The sequence below is a fragment of the Lepisma saccharinum genome, chromosome 12 (assembly GCF_977018435.1).
Source record: "Lepisma saccharinum chromosome 12, izLepSacc3.1, whole genome shotgun sequence".
NCBI classification, from domain to species: Eukaryota; Metazoa; Arthropoda; class Insecta; order Zygentoma; family Lepismatidae; genus Lepisma; species Lepisma saccharinum.
In genome coordinates, this window is record NC_139240.1 from 39314912 (window position 1) to 39329053 (window position 14142).

The 14142-nt window shown below is 40.0% G+C and overlaps 1 protein-coding gene across 1 annotated transcript in view; it reads left to right on the forward strand.

Moving 5' to 3' along the window:
• The first annotated feature begins 1308 nt into the window (after positions 1 to 1308).
• The window catches only part of LOC145996305 (ionotropic receptor 75a-like), a 66493-nt gene continuing 53659 nt past the window's right edge, over positions 1309 to 14142 (forward strand). Inside the window, exons 1-3 of the mRNA XM_083132737.1 lie at positions 1309 to 1383; positions 11696 to 11820; positions 12706 to 12879. Coding sequence (XP_082988863.1) covers positions 1309 to 1383; positions 11696 to 11820; positions 12706 to 12879 — 374 coding nt within the window. The remainder of the gene's footprint in view (positions 1384 to 11695; positions 11821 to 12705; positions 12880 to 14142) is intronic.

Sequence of the window (14142 nt, forward strand, 5' to 3'; positions counted from 1 at the left end):
AAGTATCATTAATGTTTTGGATTTTGCTCAGGCAAGACTCCCAAGTTCTTGTTTTCCAGTCGTCTCTCTTAACGAGGAACGCTAGTGGCAACCCTGCCACGGGCCCCTGGTAGTTATGTCAGTGCAAGCGCTTGCTGTGTTGGGTTGCATACGTACAGGATAGATTTTAAGCGCTTATAGCGCAGAAACTAAGCGCTTTCGAGGTAAACTTTATAGGGAAAAGTTACTTGTTTTTATAATCTCTACCAGCACCCAAGCGTTGTTGAAAGAGTTTTGCGACACTCTGTATATACAGGGTGCTCGGAAATTCCCCTTACAAACTTCTAGGCCAAGTAGAGGGGACTGAGTAGACAATATTTGGAATACGAACCCATGTCCGGAAACGTACAGTTTCCGTGCTACAACCATGACAATGTGTCGGATGTGCCTGTGTTGGTATGCAACCGGGTAGGCAGTTCATGCCGTCTGAAGATCACCTGATGACCTAAAGTGTAATCATTTATTACAACCATGTCAAATGAGGTGTTACGTAAGGTACAGAAGTGAATGACGTGTGACTCAGTCCATAATACAAACAAATTTCTTTGGTAACAATGCCAAGGGAACAAAAATGAAACGTACTACTGTATTCATTGATCAACACCTGTGTCGACAGTGGAACGCAACAATTTGTAGACGTCACGTGCCATCAGGTGATCTTCTGACATCATGTACTGCCTACCCGGTTGCATACCAACACAAGCACATCCGACACATTGTCATGGTTGTAGCACGGAAACTGTACGTTTCCGGACATGGGTTCGTATTCCAAATATTGTCTACTCAGTCCCCTCTACTTGCCCTAGAAGTTTGTAAGGGGAATTTCCGAGCACCCTGTATACGTATATATATATATATATATATATATATATATATATATATATATATATATATATGTGTGTGTGTGTGTGTGTGTGTGTGTGTGTGTGTGTGTGTGTGTGTGTGTGTGTGTGTGTGTGTGTAAAATTGTATTTTTCTTATTTAATATCGCTTTTCTATCTCCCTAGGGTAATCGCGGCGATAAGGATGGGTGACGATTAGATGGAAATTATGAAGGGACATTACAAAGGATCACTAATGCCACGCCAGGACTTGGTCCTGAGGCCGTCGGTGGCGATAGATAGTGAGTCCAACACTCAACACAACCAATAAGATATTTTAATTTATTCTATCTTAGATAAGCTATACTTCATGAAGCTTTTAATGGATTCCAACGTAAGAATGGCAGTTGTGGATCTGAAGAAAGACCTGCCTGATATAAATAGGACGATGTCTGTGAACTATTACGCATTTGGTGTGCTGCTTGACTTGGACTGTCCAGGCGTTCATCGCCTATTGGAGGAGGTAGGTTGCTAGGATTAACTGTATTGTTTCTTTAAGCTCTTCTTTTCTATGGTAGACTTAAGCACACTCATGGTGCATTTCTAAATTATGCATTGCATGTGCCATGAAAGCACACAGGGTTGTATGTGTTGGGGGCAGAGATGGTTCATGATAAAATGTTCACCTGGGAGATGTCGATTCTTGGCGCCCATCCTACTTTCTACCCTGCCCCCCCGCCATGTTTCAACATTGTCCACCTACTTTCCTCTCTCCTACCCCCTCCTAAATGACCTTATTTTTAAAATACTTCGAAGTGTTAGTGTTACAGAACACGTTTATTGTATGTACGTGCTTATTTAATACATACGTAATGACATCATTTTAACAGTAATCTTAGCTTAAATTTCTACATAATTTTGCAACATACTTACGTGTAATGTTATAAAGCAATAACATCAATTGAAGGGTTCGGGTGTAAAACATGGTAAGTGACATTTTGGTCATTTCTGAGTTCATTAAGAAAAAAGGTTATTAGAAGCTATACTCAGTGGCGAAGCGTCCTATGAGGCCAGGAGGCCGGGTCTACCCACGCCATTACTCTTTTAAAGGTGTATTTACTTATTTCGTCAAAACATATGTAATGCAATGGGAAAGTTTGGAATTTTCATTTATGATCATTACAAAAAAATTCTAACCCTGTCCAGTATACGAACTTTCCACGGAGTGAGGCACATTTGTTGGGGCCTCTTCTCTTCATATTCCGTCCTACGGTCGTATATGCGGGAAGCTTAATCTTACGAGTACTGTACGCATGCTTATAACGTACTCCTGAGGCCGGCCTCGCGGTGTTACCCACTAGAACGAACAGCAACACTGCATTTCCGCCAGGGTTGGAAATTTGTGGTGTACCAGCATTTTTTATAAACATTAGCCTGTGTTCGTGCAGAGAGACTTCTATTTCATTGTACATTCTCCATATTTTGTATGAAACTTAGGTTTTCCTTCCTTTCATCGACAAGTGTAAGTGAAATTGAAAATTACGGTGTACTGTAGTTCTGACTTCGTTTTCTGGTCAGAGTTCTGATGGTCTTGTCGATTCACCCAACACCGTAGCGTAAGAAAGTCCAAAGTCTTCATACCAAATTACGTAAATTAAAATGATAGTTACGACTTATATTTACAAAGTAGTTTTACTTTCACTGGGATTAGAATAATTTATTTTTATCGTGAACGGGGATTCCCTCTCTCGTTTCCCCTCTGTGAAAACTTGCCTCCTGCCCACGACGCTAGAAGGGAGCTTGGCTCGGAGCGCGAGGTTCGTGATGATAGAGCTTTGTTTTTGATTCGTGTCGTGTGCAGCGATCAGATTTATGCAAGAAGTGCTGGACTGAAATGCAAGAACAACAAGAACAATCGAGTTCTTAATTGAGTGAAGATGTAATCATTAGTAAGGTAGGACCCAATTTTGGTCTTTCATGTTTCCTTCTTATAACAATCACTTCTAAAATGTTTTCAACTATATTTTCCTTTGCAGTGGCAATTGACAGCAAAATATTTTTAAAAATTCAAAGTTGTTGAAACGTTATTTAATGCGTTAACACTGTCGTTGAATAAATATTACAAGCAGACATTTTTTTATGCAGCCGACACAAGCAAAGAGGTAGGAGTTTCGTTTACCCTGAAGGGATAACAAGAGAAGAGGGCGGTGAATGAGAGTACAATGCAAGGGAAGACTTTTTGGGGTTTAGGACAAAGACAGTTATGAGGTTATTGCGCGGGCCATGTCTGTTTCAGGTCTGGCGGAACAGGCCAGTGTTGTCACATTGGATTGGCAGAAAAGAGCTAAATTGCGCCTAAAATTGGGATTCTATTCTCTCAAGCAACTACATTTATTATAACCTGTGTATATGTTACATAGTAACGTGTCGTGTTGCCGGGTCCCAAACAAGGATCCTATGTTCTATTATCACGTATAGGTGTCTACTAACACAAGGGGTAGAACAAACTAGGTTACGAAGTATACACCCTGAATGAGAGAGGTCACCTTTACTTATGTTTTTTCTTGAAAGCCCCGTAGTGGTCATCCTAACACGTTACGAAGCCAGGTGACCTAATTGTGGTCATGTCAATGTTTCCTGATCATCTTTAATTCATTCTCCATACATTCTCATCGTCACGATTAGCATAGAGGAGAACAAATGAGACAAAAATATTCAAAATTTAAATTATGTTTACTTGCACATACAGGTGTCAGAAATTCATTTATGTAGAAAGCCAAGACTGGAGTTAACTACAACCATTCCTTTAGTTAGACAACAGATAACAATGGTGTTTTCCTCGGTGCGATGAAGTCTTGCTACAAAAACTAAGTTGGCAGCAATAGAACATACCAAACTGACAGTCGCTGAAAGTGTGGAATTCTGTCGTCTGCTCACGGCACAAACGTCAGACTGACCCGAAAATTATGGGGTTCTTCTAGCTCTTTTCACCTCAATTGCAAAATAAATAAATAAATTTAGAAAATAGTGATGAAGAATTGACAACAGGGCTCGAGCACTATTCGTTGGATTCTCGCGATGTCTCATGATTGGTAGTTATTTCTGGAGGTGTGTGCATAAATCAGGGGTTGAAAAAATACAAACAAATAAAAAACCAGAAATGAACAAAAATCTAGATCGATGACATCTGGTGGGCGGGAGGACAACGTCTAAGACATAATTATCGTACTGATGGCCGGTAACAACACTTATGAAAACGTCACGCCACTGGCAAGTAAAGAAGCGGCCTGGAGAGACATTGGACCACTCTCCATGACATAGCCCCCCCCCCCCACTTTCTTTTTACAGATTTAAGCAACCAATGGAAATTATCGCAATTCTGTGCCTACCCTGCTAGGAACTCTACGCTTCGCCACTGATACTGTAATTCTGCCTGTAGTATTATATGGGTGTGAAACTTGGTCCCTTACATTGAAAGAGGAACATAAATTGAGAGTATTTGAAAATAAGATCCTTAGGAAAATCTTTGGACCAAAAAGGGATGAGGAGACAGGTGAGTGGAGAAGGTTACATAATTTAGAAGTACATAATTTGTATTCATGTCGAGATATTATTAGAATAATTAAATCAAGAACACTTAGGTGGGCAGGCCATGTGGCACGAATGGGAGAGGAAAGAGGAGTTTACAGGATTCTTGTTGGGAAACCTGATGGTAAGAGACCTGTAGGAAGGGCAAGACGAAGATGGAGGGACAACGTTGAGATGGACCTAAAGGAAATCGGTAGGGATGGGAAAGAGTATATAGATCTTGCTCAAGATAGGGAAAGATGGAAGGCCTGTGTTGCTGCAGCCATGAACCTTCGGGTTTAAGAAGGCTAGAGAATTAGTTAGTTAGTTAGAAGATATAGCTACTGTAGATAAATTGTTTCCGTGTTGGTTTTACCGATTTCAGAAGGCTTCACTGAGACCAATGCAAATTGTATGACGTGGCAATTTCACTCGAAAATTGAAGAATGGCACATAGTACTTCGAATCCCACTTTAAACTGTAGGTCCAGTCCCGATAAGCCTTTCTAAGGATAGAGTGGACTTAAGAATAAACTCAAAGAAACAAACAAACAAACAGCCACGCTTATGTAATCAAAATAAGGTTTTGGGGCTAATCTAGAGACACGAACCGGTTTGACGTCCCCTCCAAGGATGGCGCCCCGGCCAGTCGCTTGGCTCATAAGGCGCCCCTGGTGAGGGCACATCTGCTCGGAGTCGGCCATGGTGTAATCAGTACCACTCACCGACCCTCTTTGCTTCCGGGTACACATTGATGAGAGGCTGGGTGAGACCTAGAGCCGCTCATGTATGGATATTTACTTAAATATTTCCACATGAGACCACTCACCTTTGGGGTGATTATCTAAAAAGTAACTGAACTCTTTAAATTGGAATCGCCTGTAGTGTTAATTCAGAAGTCAGTATCTTTCCAGTGCTCCAAAACCCTGAGGTTCAAGGTGAATTACAATTGGTTGATGCTTGAGAAGAAGACCAGTAGTAAAACTTTCGATGTCACAAGCCTCGACCCATACAAGCTGAACATGGATACTGAAGTGACCGTAGCCAGGGAAGAAGAAGGTTCCAGATTTGCCTTGAGCGACGTTTACAAGACGGCCTACAACGCAACGACCAGCGAGTTGCAGCTCGGCTACTGGAAGCAAGGCGAAGGGATTGTGATAACGGCCCCTGCGTATAAGTATGTGAGAAGAACGGACATGAACGGGCAGAGGCTTACCATGATCACTGTGGTGAGTTGTACAGTCACGGACACTTCTGGGTTGTAACGATTCCATTGAGAGAGAATGTGATAACAACAACCCAGAAGTATCAGTGACCGTACCAATAACTGTGTGTCTATATCGCTCGCAATTCCAGCTGGCGGCTGTGAAACAACGAATGAGCGATCAGTTGAATTCTCTTCGACTGACATCGGGCATTTTCGAGTCACAAGGCACCGAAAGTTCCTGGCGGGACGAAACAAATGAGCGTCGGATGCACAGCATGTTGCCAAACGTACTGTAAAACGGGAGAGAGAGAGAGAGAGTTGAACATCGCCGTTACTGGATAAAGGTTGTACAATATTACACAAAGCACGGAAAATTAGATTAGTACACAAAACACCAAAACACTGTACCAACAAGCCACTATAAACAACTGACAAAAACAGACGTACGCTTGGCAACTGGAGAGGGATATTACCCCTACAGCTCTTACTTCGCAACTGAGGTTGTTGACACTTATCGAGGCACACACCCCCGAAGACGACTGGTGAACAGATGGAGCTATGTAGGAAAAAATAGATCAGCCGCCAGTTGGGCCTGCGATCAGTATAATACGACGGTCTGAATGACATTTATGGATTGATAATGCTCATGATGTTGCCGCGGAATAAAACCTTCAAGTGTAGGAATGCCAGAGAGTTAATACTGACACGCACCATGAGACCTCTCAGGTCTGCTTCTGGTCAGATTTGGTACACCCAACGGCAAAAGAAACAGTAGGCTCATTGTCCACCACCATTTTCATTCGGTCTGTATTACACAATGTGATGACAATGAATTGAAATAATGACGTCAATAAGCAGAGAACAATGCCTGCTTCGAACCAACATAGTTTCATTCCTTAAAACAACACAGGATGTAGAATAAAAAGTAATGAAAATAGTGGTGAACAATTTGCCTACCATTATCTTTGCCGTTGACTGTACCACGTATCGGATTTCTCAGTATAAACTTTATTGGGTAACGTATGGCCAGGCCCTGAAGTCGTTTCGGGATATTACATCTTTTCTTTTTAATTATAGGTTTTGAAATAATTTTTCTCTTCTTCTTTATGGCCATTTCACCAGGTAAAATAAACTCGTAACATGGACGAGGTTGTTGGAACAGAATTTGTAACAAATGCAGAACCTTTCCAAGATTTAAACCTCCGCGGCCTTTTGGTGCCACAGGGATCCAGCCTAAATGCCACCGGTTTATGAAATTTACGACTTATAATCATTTACAATAAATCTTTAGTTCTTGAAATAACAACTTTGTTCGATAATTTTTCAGGAACTTTTGACATAAAATATTAAATTTAAACTTAAATATTTCGATAAGAAAATTGTCTAGAAGGCCTTTGAATCATACATAGATGCATAGATTCGGATGCATCAGTTTCCATGCCCTGCCCGATGGAGTAGTGGTAGCGTCGTCGCCTTGTATCTCGGGTTCGATACCCGGTGTAGGCACATAGTGCTTCTGATCTCACTTCAAACGGTAGGCCCAGTCCCGATTAGCCTTGCATAAAGCGTACTTTAAACACCAACTCAATCAAAGCATTAGTTTCTGTTTACAATGTGAGCTTCACAGGATCGAGACAATACTGGGTGGTTAGAATTAGTTTCTCTTGTCTCTCGAGTCAGTCCGTAGCAATGGTTTGCGGTGAAACTTGGTATAGAAGCTGTGCACACCAAGGGAAAGCAATTGCTAAAAAAAGGTCAAATTTTCGCATGTGGAGCTGAAACAGCCGTTGCATTTCGATTACATCACTGTATATGGTGGATGTACTCATGGGAAGGGGGATAAGCCCTGCGCGCTGTTTCTGAAGCCGGGTCACTTCTATCCTCTATATACATATATATGTACATTGGGGTTACTTGGCAGCACCGGCGAAGTCAGACCAAACATTCGAAGACGCCGTAAGAAAGCATGTAATTTTGTGTCCCATTGAATAAGATTTAGGAAGCAGTTGTGGGCTGGTCAACATCTGGCTGACTAAGGCCCGTTTTAGACGAAAGCATTTTCCTTAGCATTTATGCCATGACCAAAAAGCTGCCGTGTAAAGTGAGAAATCTTATGTCATTTCAGATGCCATGGCATATTTCATGGCATTCCTTTCGTGCAGAACCAAAGTGATTCATTCACGTCTATAGTTGATGTATGTGGCCATTTTTGTGGCTCTAAGAGTTCTTACCTTTGTAAAGGAAATTATATATTAGGAGAGTTGCAAAAGAGAGAGGGGGGGTCCGCGTAGGGTGGTTACCTGGGCGCTAAGGACAATTGGGGTGCCGAATAAGCAAAACAGATAAAAATAGAAAAGCGTTAACGTCGTAGTGTTCTATGAAATAACTGGAACCCTATTAAATTAAAGATATTGTCAGTTTGCAAAGATATATATTTAGTAAAAATTGTCTTCCTCTTTTTACCTAGTTGGTTCCCTGACAAAATGACATATTTTCCCCCCCAACTTTCAGAAGAAGCAAAGGAAGTACATAAGGAATTAAACATAGAAATAAATTTAATTTACATTAAGTCCCAAATTTATATCTGACCATAGGCGCACCAGTGGGGGCACGACGGCACTTGCCACTGCCTGCTGGAAAACGTGGAGAGAGAAATTTCGTTTGGTTCATTGTGTTCTTTGTGTTGGAAAGTGTAAGAAATGCTATTCAATTTTTAAATAATTGAAAATAAAACATTACCTCAATTTAGAAGTGAAAATACCTCGCCTTCCCTTTGCAGTTAACATGCCATACGTTTATTTGCACATAGTTCTCTCTTAAGGCAAAGAGGCAAATGACTCCTAATTCCCTAGTGTCTCTTGTTCAGTATTCGAAAAATAAACTCTCAACAGCGCCAAGTGTATTTTCCATAGTTTTGTAAGGGTATAAGACTTCTTTATGAAATTCCTTGACCGATTTCGTTCAAAAGCAATACCAGGTATCTATCAAACGTGCATCCTAACTTCCCACTATATTTTAGAGTCTTCATGGCCATAGACTATAGAGTTTCATTACTTTATTTCAATTTGTGAATCATTGTTTAAACAGAGATTTGAAAACACCAGGAGAATTTTGAACTCACTCGCTACATAGAACTATTAAAATTATATACGTATATATATATGTATCCATATTTTCTAATTGCAGCTAGAACAGGAGGGGGCAGAGGGCATGTGCTTAGGTAAAGAGGACGCCGAACGAGCAAAGCAAGATTGTTTAAGAGTAAACATCGTGGGATACTGTCGCTACGTTTAATTATACCGCGTTTGTTACAACCTGTCCCGGTTCCCGCGCTAGATGCTCCCTGTCTTTTCTCGGTGCTGGGGAAAGTCAAAGCCAGGCAGCCAATTAAAATACGCAACGTCGCAACAGCGTCTACATAAGCGCCTCTCTTCTGGCTTTCATTCGCTCCTCGCTGCCCAGCAGACGATTTTTTCCTCGTTTCTCATTGGCACCGAAACTGTTGAGCGCTCCCTAGCGCGGGAAGCGGGACAGGTTCTACCAAACGCGGTATAATAATATGCATAATCAGTTTGCAAAGAAATAGTTCTAAACATGTTCTTTCTCGCATCGCTCGCAGTGTAGACATTTATTCAAGAGGCAAGGCGCGCACGCACCCATGCGTTGATAACCCCATATAGTTGGCTGCACTTTTTGACACTCGGTGCAGTGCAGGTGTATCCAGTGTCAGGGTGGTGCAAGGAAATTACGTACAACCAACTACACGGAAAGCGGTGTCCAAGTTCAGAAGTAGGGGTGTGCGGGACAGATTTGTTTTGGTCGGGACGGGAATTTTTTTAAATCCCGACATTCGGGACGGCAAAAATTCGCCATTTCCCGATAAAGTCGGGAAATTTCCCGAAGTTCTGAAAATCTCGAATTCTACACGTCATTTTCCACTTAAGTGATTGTTTTTGCATTTCTGGAATAAAAACAAACAATTTCCGATAAGTTCCAGACACTTGCAATGCGAAAAATGTCGAGAATTAACAACTTTATGAATTTACCATTCGGTATTCCCCCTCTCCCCGCAATTTCGCACCCTAAATAGCTTAAGAATTGCATCATTGCATGAAATGATTCCTGGTAATAATATGTTTAAATTTTGTGTTTTTCAGTGTCATATCTTATGTTTTATCTAACGATTGATTAAATCAAGTATTGAATATTATCGGAAAGCAATATTCGAAACGTTAGACTGAAATGTTAACATTATTACAAAAATCTATTTTCCATCTTTTCCTGCATGTTTTCGACTGAAATGTTACGTGAAGGGAAAGAGGGGTTAATCTCTGGAAATATCTATGAACAAATTGAATTAGGGTGAACATTTTAAAAACAGTCCAAAATATGCACTTAACATCCCAAAACTTCACACCTCCCCAAAAGTATCCAACACCCTCCCCAAGGGAAAAATCCTGAATAAACCCCTGGCTCCGCCCACTGGCATCAAAACCAAGACATTGAGTGATACAGACACTACAGGCACCTGGATTCACTCCTGATTTTCTTCTAGCCCCCTTATGCTTTGAGGAGCTGACACTGCAAGGTCCTGTCATGCGCTCCGTTATGAGTGCACGTTACGCTCAATTTCTTCCACAGTATGTGGTTCCAGCCTGCAAGAACAGAGAGAGAGAGAGAGAGAGAGAGACTTGTGTTCATGCAAGATGGAGCATCCCCACATAGCCCCTATTCTAAGTTTCACCGCAATCCTTCGAACAGGCTCCGTATAGAGGAACTCAAATTCTCACCCGGTATATATTACTACTATTAAAGGCATTTCGAGAAGCATATATTCGTGTTCTACAAATCTGGATCAATACTTAGAATATGGTCCCGCATTCAGATTTCACAATGAGGACCTCCACATTAGTGCATATTTTTTCTGAAAATAAAATGACAGGTATTCATATTCTCCTCTCTCTGAATTGCACTACATTAAAATATAACGGAACAGAAGAGAATATAGTGCATCTTTATTTAAACAGGCGTGTTTCGGCCTCATGAGCGGTTCTTACAAATAATCCTTGCATCAGCTATAATGAATCAATCAGAAACAAAGAAAAAAGATAATGGACATCACTAGGTCTCGGATAATTATGCATTTTGCATATTGCATATGCAAATGCATATTTCATATGCAGGTGCATATTTGTATGAAAATAAGTTGATGTTGTACATATTTTTGTACCCACACCCAACACTGAGCATATACTGTATTTATTTTTCTTCTCCTCGCCTCTCTTCTCTTTTCTTTATCTTTTCTCTGTATTTTCTCTGTCTTTCATCTTTCCTTTTTCCTGCATTCCTCGCGTGCAGTAATGTGACAAAGGAGAGTGTTTAATTTTTATTTGATTTTTGTTATTCTAGCTGAAAACAGAAGGAGTTTCAAGTTCGAAAATTTGAGACATCATGTTGTTATCAAATGCAATCATGATCTTGATCTGTAATGTATTGTGTTTCATTTAACGCTGATAGAAATCTGTGTAGCGTATGAGCATTCCGAATAATGCATATTCGTTGCCTGGCATGTAATCTTGCATAGTTTGTAACATATATCATTTATAAATTAAACGGGTTTTTAAAGTGCATATTTAAGTGCATATTTTACACTTTTTTAGTGCATATTTTGCATTTTTTAGTGCATAACTATCCGAAACCTAGTCATAACAATAAGATAAAGATAACACAATAAAGAGATTATACAATGACAGAATAATACCTTAAATTGAGTAACATTTAAACTGTGAATTAAAAGTATGCAATAAATCAATTAGTTGTATCTATTGCAGAGGTTATAGGTATGCGTTACATTGATATAATAATGTTCCTCTTTTGGTATCTTGTTATTGTTGCGCATTGAAAAAAGCTTGATTTTTCTATATAAACAGCTGAACATATTTTTTAATGTTTTTAAGCAAACATCAGGTAATCGAACAATTAACTAACAAAAATATTATTTAAGGTATCAAATTATGTGTCGTAATAGGTATTTTGGTTAAAATAAACAATTTACATTGCAGATAACGGCCACCCCGGCTGACAACTTGGAGTATCGTCTCACTAGATACCATGACAGGCATGTAGACTCAATGACCAAGTTAAATTTTGCCCTGTTTCTCCACCTTAGAGACATGTACAACTTCACGTAAGTGCTGTAATGAGATACCGCTTTATTTCGCGTGATTGTTGGCTATTCAGATATTAGACTTCTTCATAGTGCATGGAATCATTAGAGGAACACAACTACAATGTGTTATCCATAAAAATCAAACTTCAAATTATGTTAGTTACTTTAACATCAATCATAAACACTGTTTAGAGTAGATTAAATCCGGTTAAACGATTAAAATTTTTAGTCGATCAACAAAGCTACTTACGAATGTATGAGTTAAAATTTTTGGGTGCCTCGTCACATATAGCCATTTTCACCCTTCAAAGTATACGAGGAAGGATGTTCTTACCAAAAACTCTTACCTTAAAGTTAAAAAATGGATATAAAGAGCCCCTTGAGAAAGGTTAAAAGCTTGTAAAGTGACCTACACAGGATATACACAACACATTAAAAAGGCAAGGAGATACTAAAAAATTCCTCAGAAAACGTCAAGAGGCCTGCTCTTCTCAAAAAGCTAACATTTGTTTAAACACTGTCATCTCCCAACATGAACGAATAACAGTTGGGAAGATTAAGTTTGTAGAGGAAAATAAATTCGGCACATTACATTCGATAAGAATATGCCGAACATTACACGACGTAGCGGAGGCTTCAGTCCTTGCATCCTTGCTGCAAATGACCATTGATGAGACGACTGTGTCAAATCGAAAGCAGAGTTAAAATGGCCTCTTCTCGACGGGAGAGACGGGAGGAACGCTTGATAGTGCTTGATAGTGCGAAACTAGTAATTGCCTATGAAATTACATTCTAACCGACGTACTGCACTATAATATACTGTAATTTAGTATGTGCTAATTTTCGATTTATAGTTACATGTCACAATGTACAAAATATTTTGTTTTGCCTTCCTTTTTTCAGAATGGATCTTGTGACGACCGATTCGTGGGGTTACTTGTGGAAGGGGAAGACCACCTTCGATGGGATGGTAGGGATGCTGGAAAGAAAGGAATTTGATCTGGGAATCACGGCTCTCATCATGAAAAACATCCGCCTCAGAGTCGTAGACTACACGGTCCAAACCTGGCTCTACAGGTAACAATTGCTTCGATCATCGTTCTCAATGACTGCTGGTGTTATTGTTAGATTTAAAAATGAAGGATGCCTAAACACGTTGGCTATTTGCTTCTCTCATCTAATAACGCGATAGCAAGCTGCTTGAATGACAACAATGGTTCTTGCAATAACGTAACGCATATCCTCCTATCACTCGCTTGCTCCATTTGTCAGCCAAATTCGACAGTCTTCCCTGCTGCTGAGAAACCTCGATCTTCCACCTACAGCGGGATGGGCGAGGGGTTAGGAAGGGAGGGTGAGGAGGTTGCTCGGTTATATGGTCCAGCGAGGAAGAAGCCGTCGCTTCCTCATTCAGTGATGGCAACCCTAGCATTATGGTTCTAAATCTAGCATAATTTGAACTTCGTTGGCATTTAGCACCCTGCTTGGGTAAAATCTAGCATCATCTCTAAACGCGCGTCCCTGGGAGACAGATAAATCGATTTCAATGGAAGAAACTTTGAAGGGATATATTTTTTAAAGTCATATCTTATTTGTACTTCTCCAACGAACTTGTTTCAAACAAAAGGAAGTATGACGACCAAAGGACAAGCTTTTACAATCACATCTCGGTACATCCTATTCTTATGATCTTTTCTTTATCCTCCGCGATTTAGCAAATGAACATTTTATGAAATGAAATCGGTAAAAAGTTAGAGGTCACAAATGAAACACGAGCCGCCGTTTCCAATGGCGAATTTTCGCCAACTTTTTCAAGCACTATACTAGAATCCATTTAATTGGTTGGTTTATCCATTGTAATTGATTTGATATGAGAAATTCTCAAATGTTGCTTAACTATAGTAAATAATGGATAAACCAAGTTCACAACTCCAAAATAGCTGCATAAATTGAACTTAAAACTACATAATTAGCTAGTTGCGTTTAGCATAATTTAAGAGTTGAAGAAGCAATATTCTTATCACGGGATTGGCAATACACACGACGAAAGGCTGGGAAAACTCCACAAACGTGAAACCACAGATAAACGTATTATACGTAATACGTTTATCTGTAATCGAACCAATCAGCTAGGTCCACTCCAAAGTGGGTACAGTGTTGCAGCTAAATGGAATGGATAGTACAGTCATGGACACTTCTGGGTTGTAGCAATTCCATTTAAAGTGAATGGGATTGTTACAATCTAGAAGTGTCCGTTTAATTGAACACATTTTCAAAGTCTTTCCTCTGTCTGTTTACCATAACTTTCTCCACCTTAAAAAAGCTAAGAGTCGCCACTGC